At 34.0% G+C, this 18,872-nt stretch overlaps 1 protein-coding gene across 18 annotated transcripts in view; it reads right to left on the bottom strand.

Moving 5' to 3' along the window:
- ENAH (ENAH actin regulator) overlaps positions 1–18,872 on the bottom strand; it is a 121,216-nt gene that overhangs the window by 13,011 nt on the left and 89,333 nt on the right. For 12 of the 18 annotated variants that reach the window (XM_031967037.1, XM_031967035.1, XM_031967038.1 and 9 more), the window contains 6 exons: positions 6,690–6,970; positions 4,541–5,350; positions 1,696–2,003; positions 1,275–1,420; positions 1,091–1,148; positions 392–440 (listed from right to left, as the gene is read on the bottom strand). In XM_031967037.1, the coding sequence (XP_031822897.1) occupies positions 392–440; positions 1,091–1,148; positions 1,275–1,420; positions 1,696–2,003; positions 4,541–5,350; positions 6,690–6,970 (1,652 nt within the window). The remainder of the gene's footprint in view (positions 1–391; positions 441–1,090; positions 1,149–1,274; positions 1,421–1,695; positions 2,004–4,540; positions 5,351–6,689; positions 6,971–18,872) is intronic. The other 6 variants (XM_031967045.1, XM_031967046.1, XM_031967048.1 and 3 more) reach the window with 2 other exon arrangements.

Raw genomic sequence — 18,872 nt, 5'->3', positions numbered from 1 at the left:
ATAGGTAGCCTCTGCATAAGTGGGAAAGAGAGAGTGCTGAATTAGAAGGAAGAAATGTTCAAAGGCCAATCTTCAATCCAAACTTTAAAATATTCAGACTAATGTTTACATGGCTAGTCAATTCTTTATTAAGTACTTTGCTGATATCTAGTAGATGACAAGGAAATGAAAATCCCTCCTAAGGTGAAATTTTAGTCTCAAGTTCTACAGTTATTTCTACAATTTCTTTTTGTAGTCAAGTGAACAAATGTAAATCACAATTTTCTTTTCCTTTTGAGGTTTTCATTTGGAAATCTTTGTCACTTTGTTCCACACTCAACCAGTCGACATGTCAACTACATATGGTTTCAAGGACATAAAGAAAGATATCAGGATATTAATTATCACTTACCAGGTGTGCTTGTTGAAGAAGTCTTAGGAGCTGAAGGTTCTGCATCTTCCTGAATAAAACACAAAGTGTATATCACTTATCAATTCTACTGAAAATACAGCCTTACACGATTATCCTCTTCTCACTCATCTCTTTTCATCTTTTTTCCTTTATTTTAATTCAGCCTTATTATCTCTTAGGACCATTTGTGCATTCTTTCTCTTCTCTTCCCATGTGTTCTCATGGGTTTGGTTTGATCTAATTTTCTGAGTCCGATGGTGGCAAAGTCAAACACAACAGGTAGAGATGAGGTAGTTTTAGCATTTAAGCTCCCAGTCATAAAATATTAAGACTGAAAGCAATCTTTAATGTCATCTAAGTTCATCGCACCTCACAGTATAAAGAAACTGAAGCAGAGGAAGTCAAATTTACTTGCTCCCCACTGCAAACCAGTAGCCAAACTCAACTTTTCAGACTCTCAAGCTTGTGTTTTTATGTCATACTACCAATTAATACCGGATACCTGACAATTCACTTTGTTACAAATTTAACCAGAATAGAGAAATATTATGTAACATTTTAAACAATATCAACATATTAAAAATTTGATAAAATCCATTTCTGACATTTAAATTATCTTTAATATGATTCCTTTAAACTACAATATTTTGTCTTTTTCAAATATTAAGGCAAAGTGTATCAGGTTTAATACCAACTTACAGTTTTATCCTCTTTTGGTTCTGTTTCTATTGTTGATCCCTTTTCAGCAATTCTTCTTCTAGAACAAACCCAAACCAAACGAAATCATACATCTCTTAATATAAAAATATAGCCATTATAATAATGTCATTTTCAAATTCCCTATTTTGGGCACTGGCATCAAATAATGAAATTCTTAACTTACCTCCTGGCCAGCAGGGCACTCATTTCTTCCATTAAACCACTGCCACCTAAAGGAAGTGGTCCATTTCCACGACCTGTGTCTGTTTTAGCTGAAGTTGAGTTCACTCCAATGGCACTTCCTCCACTTGGACTAGAGGAATCCTCAATCTTAATGAAAACATATACATATAGGTATAACACAAATTTCTTGAGTGTTACATTTGTTCAAAATCTAGTTCCAAAACAGAACAACAATATTTAACAGCAAGTCAGAATCAAATGTGTTCTGGACACTGTTTAACAAGAAGAGTGAGCCGTCAGTGACTCTTATTGAGAACTACTAAGAATCATTCTTTATATAACAAATTCGATGATTTGGCATAATTATTTCTGAATAACAGTATTTGATAATAAAGGGGAAAAAACTTGGGGGATGCATTTACCCGTGAAACTTTCCTAAGTTTGGCTCCAGCAATTGCAGCTGCAAGTCCAGTTAAAGGGCGATTGTCTTCTGATATACAAGCCACAGAAAATCCAGAAGCAGGAAGAGGAGGGGCAGGAGGGGGTAGAGGAACTGGAAGGGGTACCTGATTAGGAAGGGGTGGGGGAGGTGGGGGAGGAGGTGGTCCAGAAGATGGGAGGGGGGGCGGGGGAGGTGGACCTGGTGGAGGTGGGAGTGCTGCTGGAGTCTGGGCTGGACCAGGAGGAAGTGGTGGAGGGGGAGGAGGAGCAGGTGGGCCCAGGACAACACCTAATAAAAAGAAACATTACAAAAGTGTATAAGTAAGAATGTTAATAAGAAACATTATTTGCAAGATTCTAGAATGTAATAAAAACTGAAATGACACAAATTAAATCATCATACATTTTATATATATATATTAATATATTACTTAATATATTAACTTGTTATAATTAGGAAAAGTCTATCAATGGTCAAAATTTTCTATTACATAAAGCAGTCTCAGTAATATTGACACAAAATAATTACATTATCTAAATAAATATTTTATGAATGGAAATTTTGGGGGGAAAAAACTACATTAAAAAAAAGTACCTATTAGTTATTTTCAATAGTGTGAGAAATGTTATACAGATAGCCAAAATGACCTGTTAAAGCTACTTGGTAAGGCAAACAGGGGTTGTCATGCCATTGCTTTAGAAGGATTCTTACCACCATATGGTCAAGAGGATTTAGATTCAAACCTTGGAAATGAATTCATGACTGAGACCTTTGGCTCTAGGATAACAAAGGACCCTTTATTTTGTTCTGAACAAACTCCAAAACAGCTATCTATTTATTTTAAAAAACAGGCCAATGAGGATTTACTGAGGACTTAGTAAGATGCATAGTGCTTTAACGATCACTTGTTACGACATCACTATTTTAAAGATAAAAACTTTCCCATCTCCCTTCCAATCTAACTATATGCGCCATGGTGAAAATCGTAATGTACACCTAAAACACAATATGGAAAGTCCTAGCAACTAATTTTGACTACCCAAAATATCATCTGGCCTCACATACTTCCTGCTTCTTTTCAGTGCTCCATAAGAAAACTAACTAAAAGTAGAGCAAAGAAAATACAACCGTCTGGAACCATATAAAACATTAAGGTTGTCTCACAGAGTCATAATCCAAATGTCTGAAATGAGCACTAAGAATCATCTGAAACCTCAAAGTTATTTAACACTAATATAAAATATCAACAATCAAGAGGTTAGTGAAAGTAACTTTTTAAATAAGATTTTTCTGTGTCTGTAAGAATAGAGTGAAAGTGACATTTATACAAAATTGCATAAAGCTCCTTCTGTAAATATAAAGGTGTATTTTAAGATTATTGCCAGGTTATGTTTTACAATGAATGATAAATCTGCACATTTCATTCCTTCTAAGAGGTTATATGGGATGAAAATAGAATATATAGAAGAAATAGAAAGATAACAAATTCATGGGTCATATATAACATATTGTGGAAATTAACCTAAGTCTAGGGTAGATCCTTAACTTTTTGAGGTTGATTTAGAGAGCAAATGTATTCTCCCTCTTGGCCAATTAGACTGACTACACAGCACTACCTATGTATTTTAAAGACACAATGAATAAACTAAACTAACCAAAACAAATATATTAAAGACACACACACAAACAAAAAATAGTAATGCAATTAACTTGCTTGCTTTTAGTAGGCATTTTCAAATTCAGGCTATGAAGCTGAATTTTGAAACTAAAATTTTACTGTAAACATCTTCTATAGTTACTATTACTACTACAATTATAATTTAGATCAATGAACATTTTGAATATATTTAACATACTTCATTTGGACAGAGATAGACCACTGGGTCTGTGATTTCACTGGCAGAGGGAAACTACTAATGAGGAAAACTCCCTCTTCCTTTTCAGCACCTTCTTTACAGGTTGTAGCCAGAAGGGTGAGAGGTATAAAGTAACTTGTCCAACATGTCAAATTACCAGGATATGTCAGAGGCAGAATGTGAACTCAGCTGTCTTGGCTCTGAAATTAGCTCTTGAACAACTATGTCAGAATATGTCAGCCTTTTCAATATACTTCATAATTAAAAATATTCTCATTTATGAAAGCTTTGTTTTTATGCCTGATAATCACAATTTTTCTTATAAAAATTATAAGGAGTGAGTTTTATAATACTTTAAAAATATAAATTATATATATTATATTTATATATACATATATATAAAATAAAAGCACATATAGATGAAGACAGTGACACTTTAGAGAAATAACTAGTCTGAATTTACTCAGTTATAGAAGCCCCTGCATTCCTGTTCACATTACAGTATTTTAATGTACATAGATAAATTGGGAAGTAGTAAAAATATGAAAATTAACAGATGGCATTCATAATAATCTGATATTTCAAAATTCAGGCGAAAGTACCACATTTCTAATATGCAAAAAAAGTCCTAATTCACATTTACTTCTTCTTATTATTAGTTATACCAGTTCATTGCAGTAGATTTCTAGAGTGTAATACAATAGAAATAACACCAGGATAGGAATCACAACATCTGAGTATCAATCCTCCCCCTTATTTGTTTGTGTCTTGGAGCAAGTCAAGTTTGCTCAGCTGTAAACTAGCAAGATAAGGTGGGGTAGTAGAGATACAGGTTTACTAAATAATCTCTGAAAAATCCTTCAAGTTGTAACATTTTTAAAAAGCCATTTTCCTTATCCTTCAAGACAATTATTAAAGTTGTTGATATCCAGTGATTAGTTAATTAGCAGCAAAAACAGAAAGCCTTACCCTGCTGGGTCGGAGTTTCAATCGGCTGAGAGGCTGCCTGCAAGGCTGGCTCAGAAGCAGAGGAGTCTCCCAGCACAGAGTTTAGAGAAGTCTCAACAGAGGCAGGGGCAGCTGCAGAGGGAGAAGGGAGAACACTAGGCTTGGATGAGGGAGTTGAGGCAATAGGGGTGCTTGGAGGAGGAGAAGCTTGAGGTCCAGAGTGAGACAGTGACGGAAGGGAAGGCAGTGGAGGTGCTGGAGGTGGTGGTGGCGGAGGTGGAGCTGCTGGACCTGAGGTAGACGGTGAAGGTGCTGGATATGTTACAGAATCAGGAAGCCCATTGGGTGCAGTAGGTGACGGAGGCATTTGGGGCAACGGATTAGAAACACAAACAGGGAGAACAGGCCTTGGACCAGTAGCTTTGCCTGGAGGGCTGCTAATCATAACTGGAGGCGATGGAGGGAGGGGTGCAAAGTTTGAAGCAGACCAGGCAAAAGGCTTCGTAGCTGGAGGTTGAGAAGGGGGTGCATTCACAGGAGAAGAAGGTCGAGAGTTTTTGTTCAGAGGACGAGGAACTGTAGCATAATGGGGCAGAACAGGGTGGAAGGCTGAACCTAAAGAGGTTGCAAAACGTGTCGCTGAGTGTCGCAGTGGTGGTGTAGGGGGTGTGGAAGTAGGTGGTATAGAGGTCACTACAGCATAATCAGGAGTGGCATCTGACACTGGAGCTGAGATGACTTTAGCATATGATGGAGGAGGTGCTGAAGGAGGCTGGCAACTGGAATATTCAGGAAGTGGAGCACTATACAGGGAGTTGTCGAAAGATGGAGCTGGACAGAAGATGGAAAGCAGCAGCAAAAGACAGGATAAAAAAGGAGAGAGAGAGAGAAAAAGGGAGCTAATGAAGCAACAAAACCAGCATTCAAACAAAATGTATAAATGTAGACTATAGTTAGTACCAGAAGATTAGGCATTTGTGAAAATTATTATTAGAAAAGTTTGTCAATAGCACTTTTGACTTTTAGCAACTTTCAGTATTTTAATTTATAAACTAATTTTGAAATCTAGAGCAGAAACAAACTTTTTTTGCTTTCTATTTCTCAACAATGAAGTTAAATGGCAACATATATTGATCTGCTGGGTCCTTTTTAAAGATCTTTTCCTCTTTTAAAAATTTCTGAACTTAACTGTCATTGTGAAGTCTATTAAAAGAATAGAAAAATGACAGAAAGGGAAAAAAAGCTTTCTCAAACCAAATAAAAATTAATTTAGCAAAAATGTGCACTACAAAGAGAAACTTTCTTCTCATTGTTTATATATAATTCTTTGGTTTTCTGAACTACTCATTGTTGGCAGCAGCAAATCTGACAATATTAACAAAAGCTCAGGTTACAATTTGTAAAATTAATTTTGTGAAACCATATTACACGTATAGTGAAAATGTTCCAAAATACACTGATTTCAACATGCTACTATTCTTAATCAGGAAGAACTGAATAGTAAAATGAATTCTAAGAATTTTTATTACATATATATGGTGGGGGTGGGAAGGTACCCACAAAAGTCTTCGATTGTTTAAGATTTGCCAAGACTTTTACCATACCCAGTATTTAGCATGCGCTCATGCTCTCTCTCTCTCTCTCTCTCTCTTTTAAATTGAGATTGCTGCTGCAACTCTGGATATAATGATATATCAAGATTATTTTTAATAAAAACATAATTATTAATAAAGCAAATCTATTTCTCACTCAAAAATTGAGATAACTTTCAAAGATACCATGATACAATCAAGCAAATTACTTTCTCTACCATACTTAGCTCTGATATAAGAAGTTTTATCCCAAGTTCTAGTGCAATTTCAAAGGCTGGGAATTTATAACCAGCTTAACTATTCTTCCAATAATCTTCCAAATTCTTCCAAAGCAAAATATTCTTCCAAAACACACTACCTATCATTTTATATCCAAATCAGGAACCTGAAATTCTCAAACTTTTCTATATGCTTATTCCAGTCTATTAACAACACAAAAGGAATAAAAAAAAGATGATGCTTAAATTTATTTGTATTTTTAAAAACTCTAGATTTCATGCTATTTATTCCCAAATTAATTTCAAATAAAAAACCCAAAAACCTCAACTCCCAAAGAATAGGCTAGTGTATAATCTTACCAGCATTTGATATTCTTCTCTCTCTTTCCCATTCCAACTGTTCCCTTTCTAACTGTTCTTGCCGCTCTCTTTCTTGTCTTTCCCGTTCAAGCCTCTCTCGATCTTGCCTTTCTCGTTCTAGGCGTTCTTGCCGCTCTCTTTCAAGCTGTTCTTGCTCCATTCTTTCCCTTTCAATTCTTTCCCTTTCTAACCTCTCTCTCTCCAACCTCTCTCGTTCAATTCTTTCACGCTCCAGCCTCTCCCGTTCCATTTCCTTTTGGCGCTGCTGTTCTTGCAGTTGCCTGGAAAATAAAAGAAAAAAAGTGAAAACAAGAATCTACCACATAAAGCTGATGATTATAGGACTACCTTACAACAGACTGAAGAGGGAGAAAAATGGAAGAAAAGTGAAGACAATAATACTCCACCAGAAATACAAGATTTTCTACCATTTTGGTTAGATGGTTGTTCTGTGAATGAGTTCTAGATAGAGGAGGGAGAAGGGGAGAGGGGAGGAAACAGCGAAGAAAAGAGAGAAGGATGGAAGAAAAAGAAGGGGAAGAGAGAGAAAGAGTCAGGAAGGGAGGGAAACATTTTACAAATATTTTATCATTTGACTCATAACAACCCTGTGAGACATGTCAAACAACTTGTCCAACACCATAAAGCTATCAAGTATGTGAAGTCCCATATTTCAATTAAGGTCTTATAATTGTCTGAAATTCAAAATTGTAATAATCAGGGAAACAAATTATCAAGCTCAAGACTTGGGAGAATTTCCATTTACTTCTTATCATGCATAGGATGCATTATTCACAAAATTGTACACGCCTCTGCCTCTCTCCACTTCTTTTATTTTATTGTACTTCCTTGCCCAAGAAATAGTCTTTCTCTGAACTTAAACTGATCTCCTACCTCATGATTTTGGAAGTTCACACAAACAATGAAGATAAGAACTCATCATCCATATAGAAATTCACTACAGGGGTGTGGGTGTGGGGCATATCCAATGTGCTAGAGGACTTCCTTACTATTTCCTTGATATGCAAGCATACTAGTTCTGGCTGCCTTTAATCATCTCTTGCCCCAATCACAAGAACAAACCATCAAACTTCTCTCTGTTTACAATCAGCAATTCATCTCCCATCATCCACACTTGGAAAGCACACCCTGGATTCCAGAAGACTTGAGTCCAAATTAAGCTTCAGACAATACTTACTAGCTATATAAGCCTTAAGCTAAACTTTCTTTGCCTCAGTTTCCTGATTCGTAAAATAGGGCTATTAAGATAGCACTTACTCCCTGAGTTGACAGATGTAATAAGGTATTTGTGATACTTCTGATATTTTGTGAATTTCGCAAACTTTTATGTATCATGTGAATGCTGGTTATTATTCTATCTCAAGAATTTCTTTGCAAACATTTAAATATTTTATGAATACTAATTATTTTTATCTCATAGAATCCTTCATTTTTTTAAACAAAGAACTCAAATCCAATTACCTTTGTAATTGGTAATACCAATTACCAAGTCTTTCCATACTCCCCCAATCCTCTAGTGCCTTTCCACATTAAATATATACTTCCTGAATCCCTAATAAAATAAGTTTTGAGCAAAAGCTGTGTAATTTTTGGTTTTCATATCCCATTAAAGTTACTGGACCATAGTAGTATGTCTGCTGATTTATCATGACATAATTAGAATGAATACAACATCTAGCAGGTAAAATAAAGTATTATATTTTATCAGATGAAAATTTTAATATTGTATTCATGCATACATATATGTATTTAGTGACAATTTAAATATCTATCAGACAAAGAGGCTATGTAAACAAAGAATAAAACAATCACAACTCACATGAAGTTTATGTACAATTCCTTCTTTTATTCTGGTTCTTCCTAGAAGATCCATATTTATTATATCTAACAGTCTCTTTACCTTTCTATAGTTTACTAATTTTTAATTATTATACACAAACAATACAATGTGAAATTTTTTTTTAAAATGGGCCTTTGCAAACACAGGAAGCTTAATGTAATGAAATAGCTTTGCAACGAACACCACCAAAATAATTATACTACATATGAACTTTTTGTCAGTAAAATCCACAAAAGCATAGCAAGAAAGTTGAGAATCTTGAGATCATTAAGTTTTATAAGATTAATTACTGGAATTTTCTTCCAAGAGTCAATTTAACTTGTGACAGATTTTAATATCAGATTAAGTCAAAAATCAGCAAAATGTATATGAAACAAATACTTAAGTCAAATATGACTTACATTAAAAAAAATTCTAACTTATTAGTTTTCTTTTAAAAAAACAAAACATGCCATCTAAGGGAGGGAGTAAAGGGAAGGGAGAAAAATTTGGAACACAAGATTTTGCAAGGGTGAATGCTGAAAACTGTCTTTGCATATATTTTGAAAATAAAAAGCTATTATTAAAAAAACAAAAAAACAAAGGGCAGCTATGTGGCACAATGGATATAGCATCTGCCTTGGAGTTAGGAGGGCCTGAGTTCAAACCCAGCCACAGATACTTAACACTTACTAGCTGTATGGCCCTGGACAAGTCCCTTAATCCTAACCGCCTTGCAAAAACAAGGGAAAAAAAATCAAGTTAATCCTCAAGCTTTTTCTGTCTTGGAAGCAACCTGGGAGGTCTTTAATAATTAAACGAGAAACAATAACAATGAGTTATTAAGAAGGCCCCCCAAAATATTTTAGTATACACAATAAAATTTAATGTTTTCATTCATTTAAGAGAATTATAAAGACATTAAAGTTGGTAGATTTGATAAAATATGATTAGAATTAACCTTAATAGATCAGAGAAGAGGTGGTAATGATGAATGAGAACTGATAACACTCAAAGGAAATGGTAGAATTACACAGAATTGCAAAAGTATTTTTTCAAGCAAAGAAAACAGTTTAGAGATCCCATTAATTCAAATCTCTTTCTTTCAATGTTTATAGTCTGATCTTGTTATTTAGACACTGTTTATGTAACCAGAAAGGTTAAACTTATCTTAAAAACCAGAAACACTAGAATTGTTACTCTAACTCCAGCAGTTGTATCCCGTTAAAGGGGAAAGGAGAGGAAAAAGGAGGGGAAGAAAATAAACATTACAGAACACCTACTATGTGCTATGGGCTTTATGAAAATTTTTGAGAAAATGGGAAGTCTTTATATAGGTGACAGTAATGAGGATAAGATTAATAGATGACAAAAAGCAAAACAAAGGGCTTTTGTTTAGCAAAAGAAGGCTATAACATATTGATATGCGATATTATGATATACTGACTGTGAAATTTACAAGGTCAACTTTACCATTCTTAAAAGAAATTTCAAAAATTGGCCATACTATAAAAGAAGCTGGGAGAGGGGGGGAAAATATCAGATAAGACATATAAAAAATAAATAATAAAATAAACACCATGGCAATCAGAGGCTGTAATAGTTTAAAAAAAAAAAAACCACCCTATATTTAAACACATCCAAATTTAAAGCCTTGGATTTTTGTATTCCCTAGAGTTTTCAGTAAAGCAAAATTTAAAAGTAAGTTTCAGTAAGGTAAATACCACTTTCTAATTTTATATGAATGAATCAAACAAGTACTTAAGTATTCACTCTGTACATAAACTCTATTAAGTCCTAATATTTTCTTAATGGAAGAACAAAAATTAAATACTAGAATTGACCTGGGCTGAGCTCTAATAATAAATTAAATAATGTTATAACAACTGACTTCAATTTTTTAATCAGGCATGGTTAAAATGACAATTACAATGACAAGATGAAAAACTAGACATTTTCTCTGATCCTCAAAAGAGGATCAAATTCTCAAACCTCTGCAAAATCAGAATATTCAATTACTTTATCTATGGATTTACTACAGAATTCAACTATATTCCTTCTGTGTTACCATACAGAGTGTTGCGGGAAGGAGGGGGAAGGGAGAAAGGGGGGCCAGAACAAACCAGAAGTAAAGAGTGTCATGTATCCAAATTGAAGCTAATTCTATCCCCATACCAGACACTTGATTCAGAGACTAAAGACAGTGAAAAATGAATTCTCCAGTGTGGGAGGAGGCTGAAAGAGTTTTGAGGTACAGACAAATCCTACGGATCCAATATCAAAGAGGAAAGCGACAGAAAGTAAGCAATAGGGGAAAGAGAGGTGGAAATGAAAATTAACCAAAAATCCAGGGAGAAAAAGATTCAGTTAAAACTTTGAGCATAAGAGCAAATAAATAGAGAAATATTATTAACAAAAGAGAAGATGGCCTGTAGACCATCTAAATGAGTCTAAATCAGCTGGTGCAAACTTAACAGAATGACAAAAATACAATGGGAATGGAGGGAGGGGGAAGAGGAGAAACCCTTAAACAACATATGTTGCTTTTATAAAGAATAAATGTTTTTTAAAAAGTGGCTTCAAAAATGCAAATAAAAAAAATACATGTAAAAATTCTGCAGTAAAGAATTAAATATTTTTCACTTAAAAATACTAAGTGTTTTTTGGTAAGAGATGTTACTTGTGGGATATTGCCACCATTTCACTAATTTATTAACATCTTTTAAATCTTCATTTATTCTCTGCCATGGACAATTATTAGATACTTGGTGCAAATTATGTAGAGAAGAGACATTCAAAGGAATTTTCATTAAAGAACCTATAATTTAGTAATAATAACATTTATTGTGACCCTGGGCAAGACACATAAATTCTCAGTTCTCTCTTCTATAGAAGGTGGATAATAAGAGCACCTATGTCACAGGATTGTTTTAAGGATCAGATAACATGTAAAACACTTTGCATATTTTAAAAACATTATATAAATGCTAATTATGATTACTATTATAAACTCGAACTCAAATATCACCTTCATTCTTCAATGACTTCTCCAAACAGATATTACTTTATCCCTTTAACATATATATATATATATCTGTTATTTAATAATGTTCATGGCACAGAATAAAGGTATGTGTAGTGATGCATACAAATGGCTGGCTTCACACTATCAACTTACTGAAACTCTTTTCTCAAAGGTTTTAAGCCTAATGCATCTGACACTAGAGAATGCCTTACTTTCCTTTTTCTATTCCACTGCTCCTTTTGTTTATTCTTTCCACCTGCTTTCCTGAAACCCTGTCCTCAGTCTTTTTCCCTTTATATTCTTTTCTCAGAGCTCTTATCTACTTTCATATACTTAACAATGATTTCTATACAAATTACTTTCAAATTTTTATCTCTTACCAGTAATACTAACTAGCTATATGACAATGGGCAAGTCACAAGGTACTGAAAATGGGGATAATGCTTGTTATACCCTTTTAAAAAAATTTGAGAGGAAAACACTTCGTAAATCAGAATAAAAATTTAGGATAAGTCAAAGGAACCCTCATGGTGGGTGTTAAGTAGGCTGTGACATATTACCAACAAAGATCTTGATTTAAGAAGCAGCATAAAAAAACAAGCAGCTTTCAAAGAGAAAAAAAAAATCCATATTAGCTACATAAACATTCTTTAAAATGCTCCTAATCCATAATATTTAAAGAAATGCAAGTCAAAGCTAACTCTGAGGTTCTATCTATCCCATAGCCATCTTATTGGCAAAGATGACAAAAGAAGTAACACATTTCGGAAGGGTTGAGAGAGAGAAGGTATGTATATCTCATCTATTGTAACTAAATTGAGTGTACCTTTAGGTTGAGATAATGGTAGCACCATGGACAGAATCAAGGAAGTTCTGGAGAAGGTAGTTTGAAGAAGAAAGGACTCACTTTGAAACTTGCCTACATCTAGTTTGGAAAAGTCCAAAAGATCACTATTAAACTAAAGGAGAAAGACAAGAAATGGATCTACAGATCTTGGACTCATCTATACAGAGGCTGATAAGGTCCAAGAAAGTGTGTGTAGAGAAAGAATGGAAGAGAACACAAAAGAGAAAATGGAGAAACCTACACTGTGAGAGGTTTTGATAAGGATGATGAGACAGTAAGATACTGGTGTGCATATTCTCTCCAATGGTACAAGGAGTTTCAAACTAATGACAAAAATCAGATTTTTAATCCATTTGCTGATCAACTCATTTACCTATACCAGAGAAATAAAATTCTGCCTGGAAAGGTAATCACCTGTCTACCTCAAAAGAAAGCAGCAAAGATTAACATATTTTGTTAACTCCTCTTCCCAAGTTCAAATCTGGTCCAGTGTAACACTGGGCAAGTCATTTAACCCTACTTGCTTCAATTTCCTCATCTGTAAAATGAGCTGGATAAAGTTATGGCAAATCACTCTCGTATCTTTGCCAAGAAAACTCTAAATGGGGTCAAAAAGAGTCAGAAACAACTATAATGACTGAACAACAACAAAAAGGAAGCCAAATAAAGATAGTTTATAGTTCCCACTCATATAAACCTGAAGTTTATATTGTTTCCCATCATCCATAAAAAGATTATATTCAAGGTTTTCACACACATTTTTAAATATCCTTTCAGCTTCAAGAACTGAAATCCTTTAAGTGACAGTCACCTAGAATTTATCAAGTGCCTACTATGTGGGCACTGTGCTAAGCTCTGTGAATAAAGAGACAAAAGGCAATCCCTGCCCTCGAGGATTTCACAATTAAATGGAAGAGCCACAAACAGACATGCACAAATGAGTTGTGCTATAGGATTAATTAGAAATAACCAAACAAGAAAGCACTAGAATAAAATGCAGTTGAAAAAGGATTCCTATAAAAGGTGAGATTTTAACTGGGTCTTGAAGGAAGCCAGGGAAGATAAGAAGTAGAGAAGAGGGAGAACAATTCATCATGGGGAAAATGAAAATGGCTGAAGGAGATGGAATGTCTTGTTTGAGGAATAGCAAGGAGCCAGTTTCCCTGTTCACTAGCCACTAATCACAGATTACATGGTCAAAGTAAGGTACAAAAAGGCTGGAAATGAAGGAAGGGACCAAGTTACAATGAGCTGTGAACATTAACAGAGGATTCATATTTGATACTGGACGCCTTAAGAAGCTACCATAGCTTACTGAATTGGGGAGGGAGGGAGGTCTGGAGGAGAAAGGGGGTGGTAACAATAGTTGGATGAGCAACTTAGCTAAATCAATTTGACAGCTACATAGAGGACAGAAAGGAATTGGGAGAGACCTGAGGCAAGGAGATAAAAAAATGCAATATTACTATCAACTATTTCAATAGACTATTAGGTTGTAAAAGCAGAAAAGAAAAGGTCTATGTAAGAAATGTCATAAAGGTTAAAAAGACAGGACTTGACCACTGACTGAATATGGAGAGTGAGAATAAACAGTCATGGATGACTCCTCCCAAATATTATTCATAAGTTGTCCAAATATTGTTCGTAAGAAACAAGTCTTTTCAAATCACTTGTACAAAGTATTTTGAAAAGTTTCTAGCACTATATATACATTTTAATAAATAACAATAACCAACAAAAATTTTTTGCAATATAACCCTTGATAGAGTTAGTAAGATATCCTTAAAATTTGCCTTATAAAATCAAAGAAGATTCCAACATTTTTCTAATTTAAAGAGAGACTAGAAACAAAAATCTGCTCTCTTCAAATGCCTTCAAAAACATCAACAAAAATGTTCTCATTTAAGGTAGAAATCAAATATGTGGTGCTGAATCCTACAAAATACTAAGAGTAGGTAGTCATGAATACTGTTTTTAGTCTGAACAAATGATCTATATCAATCTTTATTATTGATAAATATTCTGTGAAAATCAAAAACTATTCCATACTTCTAGAATCAGGATTTTATCTATTAAAAAAGAAAGCAAAATATAAATTCTAAATATTTAAGTAAAGTGGATGACTGAATAAACATATTAGCTCTTTAACATTAAGCACTTCATCTGCAAGAGACAATGACTTCTATTAATCAAATTACTTAAGATTTTAATTTTATGTATTAAGTGTCCCATCTCCTGATTGTTAAACAAATTTGGCTAAAAACAAGAGCTGAAAAAATGTTGTAAGTTCATTCATAAAGCTATTACTGATTTTTAAAAAAACCCTCAAAATAACAGTTTGAAAACTAAAGAGATGGCAGTTTACATTTACCACCAAATAAAAGTCTAGTGCTAGTCTTCATATTTTTAAGTGAATACTTATGAATCCATACGAAATTATAAAAATATTAAGTTTCAACGCCGATATTTAAAGTTTTTTCTCTATCAAAAGAAAACAGTACTCACAAGAGAAGACGGTCAACTATTGGTCCACTGTGCCTCTGAAGGACAAGTGAAGGTTTGTAGACTTTCATTGTTTCAACTCTCCTTAACTTTCTTCCTATGTTTAAGGTAAGTATTTCCCTTTTATAACTCCTATACACAGTAGTGTGATTTATAAACTATTTATAGATATTTACTAAGCACTCTGCTCACACTGACATAATATTCTGGTTAATAAGGAGCTGACTCACATTTCTTAGTCTCCAGAAGAAACAAGATTAATAATGTGAATAGAGCTCTAAAGTATGACATTAACTGTTATACTGGAAAACTATATCACACCTAGCAACCTGTTCAGAATCATGTTAGAGAGCTGGTTAGAGAGCAAGGAAGATCTGGCTTTAAGTGCTGTTAAGACATATGCTGATTGTGCAACCCTGGGCAAGGCATATAATCTCTGGGTACACCAGGGAAATCTTAAGAATGTGGTAGAGACAAGCAATGGTAGACAGAATTCCCTCACAAGAGAGCTTTTTCTACTAGTGAAACCAAAGCTTTTGTCTTTGGCAATACACTTTTATGTGTATTTGTTGTCTCTGCTAATTCAGAAAGTTTTATAGAACATTCATCCATTAGTCGAATTCAATGATTTCTCAAATACATTAAAAAGACAGGAAGAACAAAGCTATTTTGTATTCAGAAATATAATTCCAATGTTTTCATACAGTTGTAAAAATTTTTATACAGTCTCAAAAAAAAAAAAAAAGAAAGAAAGAAAAGAAAAACAGCCATTGTTGGAAAATTATACTATGCTACATAAACAAAGTATCTTTTCAATAAATTTTAAAGCACTATAGACAATATTTGGTCAGGCCCCCTCCTTCTCTCTCTACTTCCTTCAACTTCATATGCCCAAAATCTTACCCCTTTACTAATAACCCACAAAAAGATTTTAAAAAATGATTTCTACAAAAGTTTCCACCTCTTTCTGTCTTCCTTGTCACACAATCATGACTTTGGAATGTTGTCCAACTTCAAAGCAGAGTAAGCTCTAGGTTAAATTAATTTTGAGTCTGGCATCCAAGCTCTGATAGGTTTTTAGGAGGGCCACTTCTCTAGCCTCACTTTGCTCAACTACAAAAGAAAGAGTTGACCTAGATTATATCCAACTTAAGACGAATATTATATGATTCTGAGTCAATGCCTCATGGTTATAATATCAAAGAGGATAGGAGAGAAATTTATTAAGCACCTCCTTTATAACTAAGCTCTTCAACGAACAGCATCTCATTGGGTCCTTAAAACAATTCTGGAAGGTAGCTACTATGATGGGGAGGGAACTGCAGTTAAGGAAGCTGCAACAAGCAGAGGTAAAGTGACTTTTCTGGGGTCATATGATCCGTGTCTAAGGACACATTTGCTCTCAGATCTTTCTGAATCCAAGCCCAGCCAGAGTTAACCATCATAGCACTTAGCCGGGTAGGTCTATGAAATTTGAAAATTGCAACCAATATCATCCAAGGGAACCTTCTTTATGAAGCATGTCATGGCTATAATTTCCAATATAAACAGTTCGGGAAAATACATGCTTTGCAGAAGATTGTTTTAGTTAGACTGACTAACTACATTTATTAAATGTACATAACTACATTTATTAAAGTACCAGATGTCAGGAACCATTCTTAGCACTGCAGATACAAAGAACGACAAAAGACAGTCCCCCTGCCTTCAAGGAACTCACAGTCTAATGGGGGAGAAAATAAACAAACTGTGTTCTAGGATAAATTGGGAAATAATAGAAGAGAGAAAGTACTAGAATTAGGAGGAAAAAAAAAAAGGACTCCTTTAGAAGCTGAAATTTTAGGTGAAACTTGAAGAAAGCCAGAGCAATTAGGGGACAGAGATGAAGAAGACTATTCATGAAAATGCCCAGAATAAGAGGATGAAGTAGAAGAGTAAGGTGGTCAGTATCACTGAGCAGAGACCATTTGAACAGAGTAAGGTATCTTATAGTCTGATTATCAGACTGAAAAGACAGGAAAAGGCCAGGTTATAAAGGGCACTGTGTGTTTCCCAATGTATTTTGTTCCATGAATCCTTTTCAACAACAAAACTGTGCTGTGAACCCCTACAAAAATATACTATTCATATTTTTATAATTATTCATTAAATGCTAATTACAATTTTTCCCCTTTAGTTCCAATATAAGATGCCCATTAATTATAAAGTTTAAAAATTTTTCATATTTTCAGTATAAAATTTGAAAATTACAAATATTTTGTTGAACATTTTATATGATTTAAAAAGATAATTCAGCAAAAGCTCATATTCTTACTATCTGTAAGACTTCATATTAAGTTTCTCATTTTATATGTTTTGTTGAATATAAATGATGTTTGATAAAAAATGTTACAACCTGAAGATGTTTAACATGGGCAAAACCATATACAACTTTAATTTCTATACTGTACCTCTTTAAAAACAAAGGTTTGGAATAATGATTCAACATCAAACATAGCTTTAAGTGTGTCACCATTGCTTTTATTTTTAGATTTTTATTCAAAACAAGACTAAGTTAAAATATTCATTCACACAAAACTGTGGTTGGAAATGGTAGAATATTATAAACTCTTACAAAAGCATAAGAATTTTTAGCCAACTAACCAATCAACAAAAATGAATAGCATTTTTATGATATAGAATATTTAATACTAGCTAATGATAATACTGTGTTAACTATAAATGTATTTATGGTGCAAGTATATATTATTGCTCCATTTTAAACAATGTTTGTATATAAACTAACATTTTTAAGTAAAGACTCTATTTAGATGTTATCATTAAAGAATTGGACCCAAATGGGAACTATGTAACTCCTTACACAGAAGTTTATTCAAGGCTAAAAAGTCTTTACTATCAATCCTGTTCTCAAATATTTCCCTATCTGGTTGAAGGGGAAAGAGAAACTAGCAATAAGTATTTATATTAAAAATATATATATATATACACACATACACACACAAGTCAGTTCACAATAAAGTATTACATGAAGTTGAATGACTTCTTTGGCATTCAGAAAGAAAAGATCAATATAGCTAGAGAAGTTGGGAATAAATTAAGGATTAATATGCCAGGTATGTACTGACTGAAAACAACAAATTGCCATTACTCCAATAGCATTTTGATCTGCTTCAGGTGTGATCTGCCAGTTCATAAATCTGCAGTCTATGTGAACTACTTAACTATAGTCAAAGAAGTTACTCAATGCCCAGAATGCTGAAGCTACTTGTCCAAGGCGGAATCTGTTCCTCCCTCAACCAAAGCATCTTCTATTCAATTTTTACTCAAAAGTTTTGTAAAAATAGCTGGCCATTTATACAATGCAAAGATTTACAAAGAATTTTATATTATTTCACTTGAGCCTTACAACCTTGAGAAAGAAATAAAATTATTATTTTGATTTTATACTTGAGGAAACTAAAGTACAAAGGAGTTATAAGGCCAAATTTGAACATAAGTCTTCCTGACTGAGGACATAGCTCTATTCACAGCACCACCTAAGCTCATATGCACATGTGTATACACACACATTCTCTCTTTTAAAAAAAAAAGTCTTTGATCCTGCCCCCTTCCTCCACTACCCCCCAGTAATGACACAGACTCTCACTTCATACTCTACTCTGAATTATAGTTAAGGTTGAAAAAGGTCCCTACTTCAATTAAGAGATGAGAACCTTGAAAGCCCACTTGGGTTAAGATTATGGGGCTAATTAGTAGCAGGACCAAGACTTGGAGTTCTGTCTTTTGGTCAAGATCACCCCCTGCATCCTGGGACATTGCCAGTCATCTTGATCTAGAAGTCCCAACTCTGGATTTCAAAGACTATGGAGAACAGAGCAAGGTTGATGACTTTGCACAGAACTGCCTTCCTCAAATTCAATTTATGCATCAAACAGCTTGTCATCCTTATGTCATTAGTTTTGAGAACAA

This window comes from Sarcophilus harrisii, chromosome 4 (assembly GCF_902635505.1).
Source record: "Sarcophilus harrisii chromosome 4, mSarHar1.11, whole genome shotgun sequence".
Classification (NCBI taxonomy): domain Eukaryota; kingdom Metazoa; phylum Chordata; class Mammalia; order Dasyuromorphia; family Dasyuridae; genus Sarcophilus; species Sarcophilus harrisii.
Note: the sequence above shows the minus strand (reverse complement) of the source record. Positions and strands in the feature narration are given on the sequence as shown.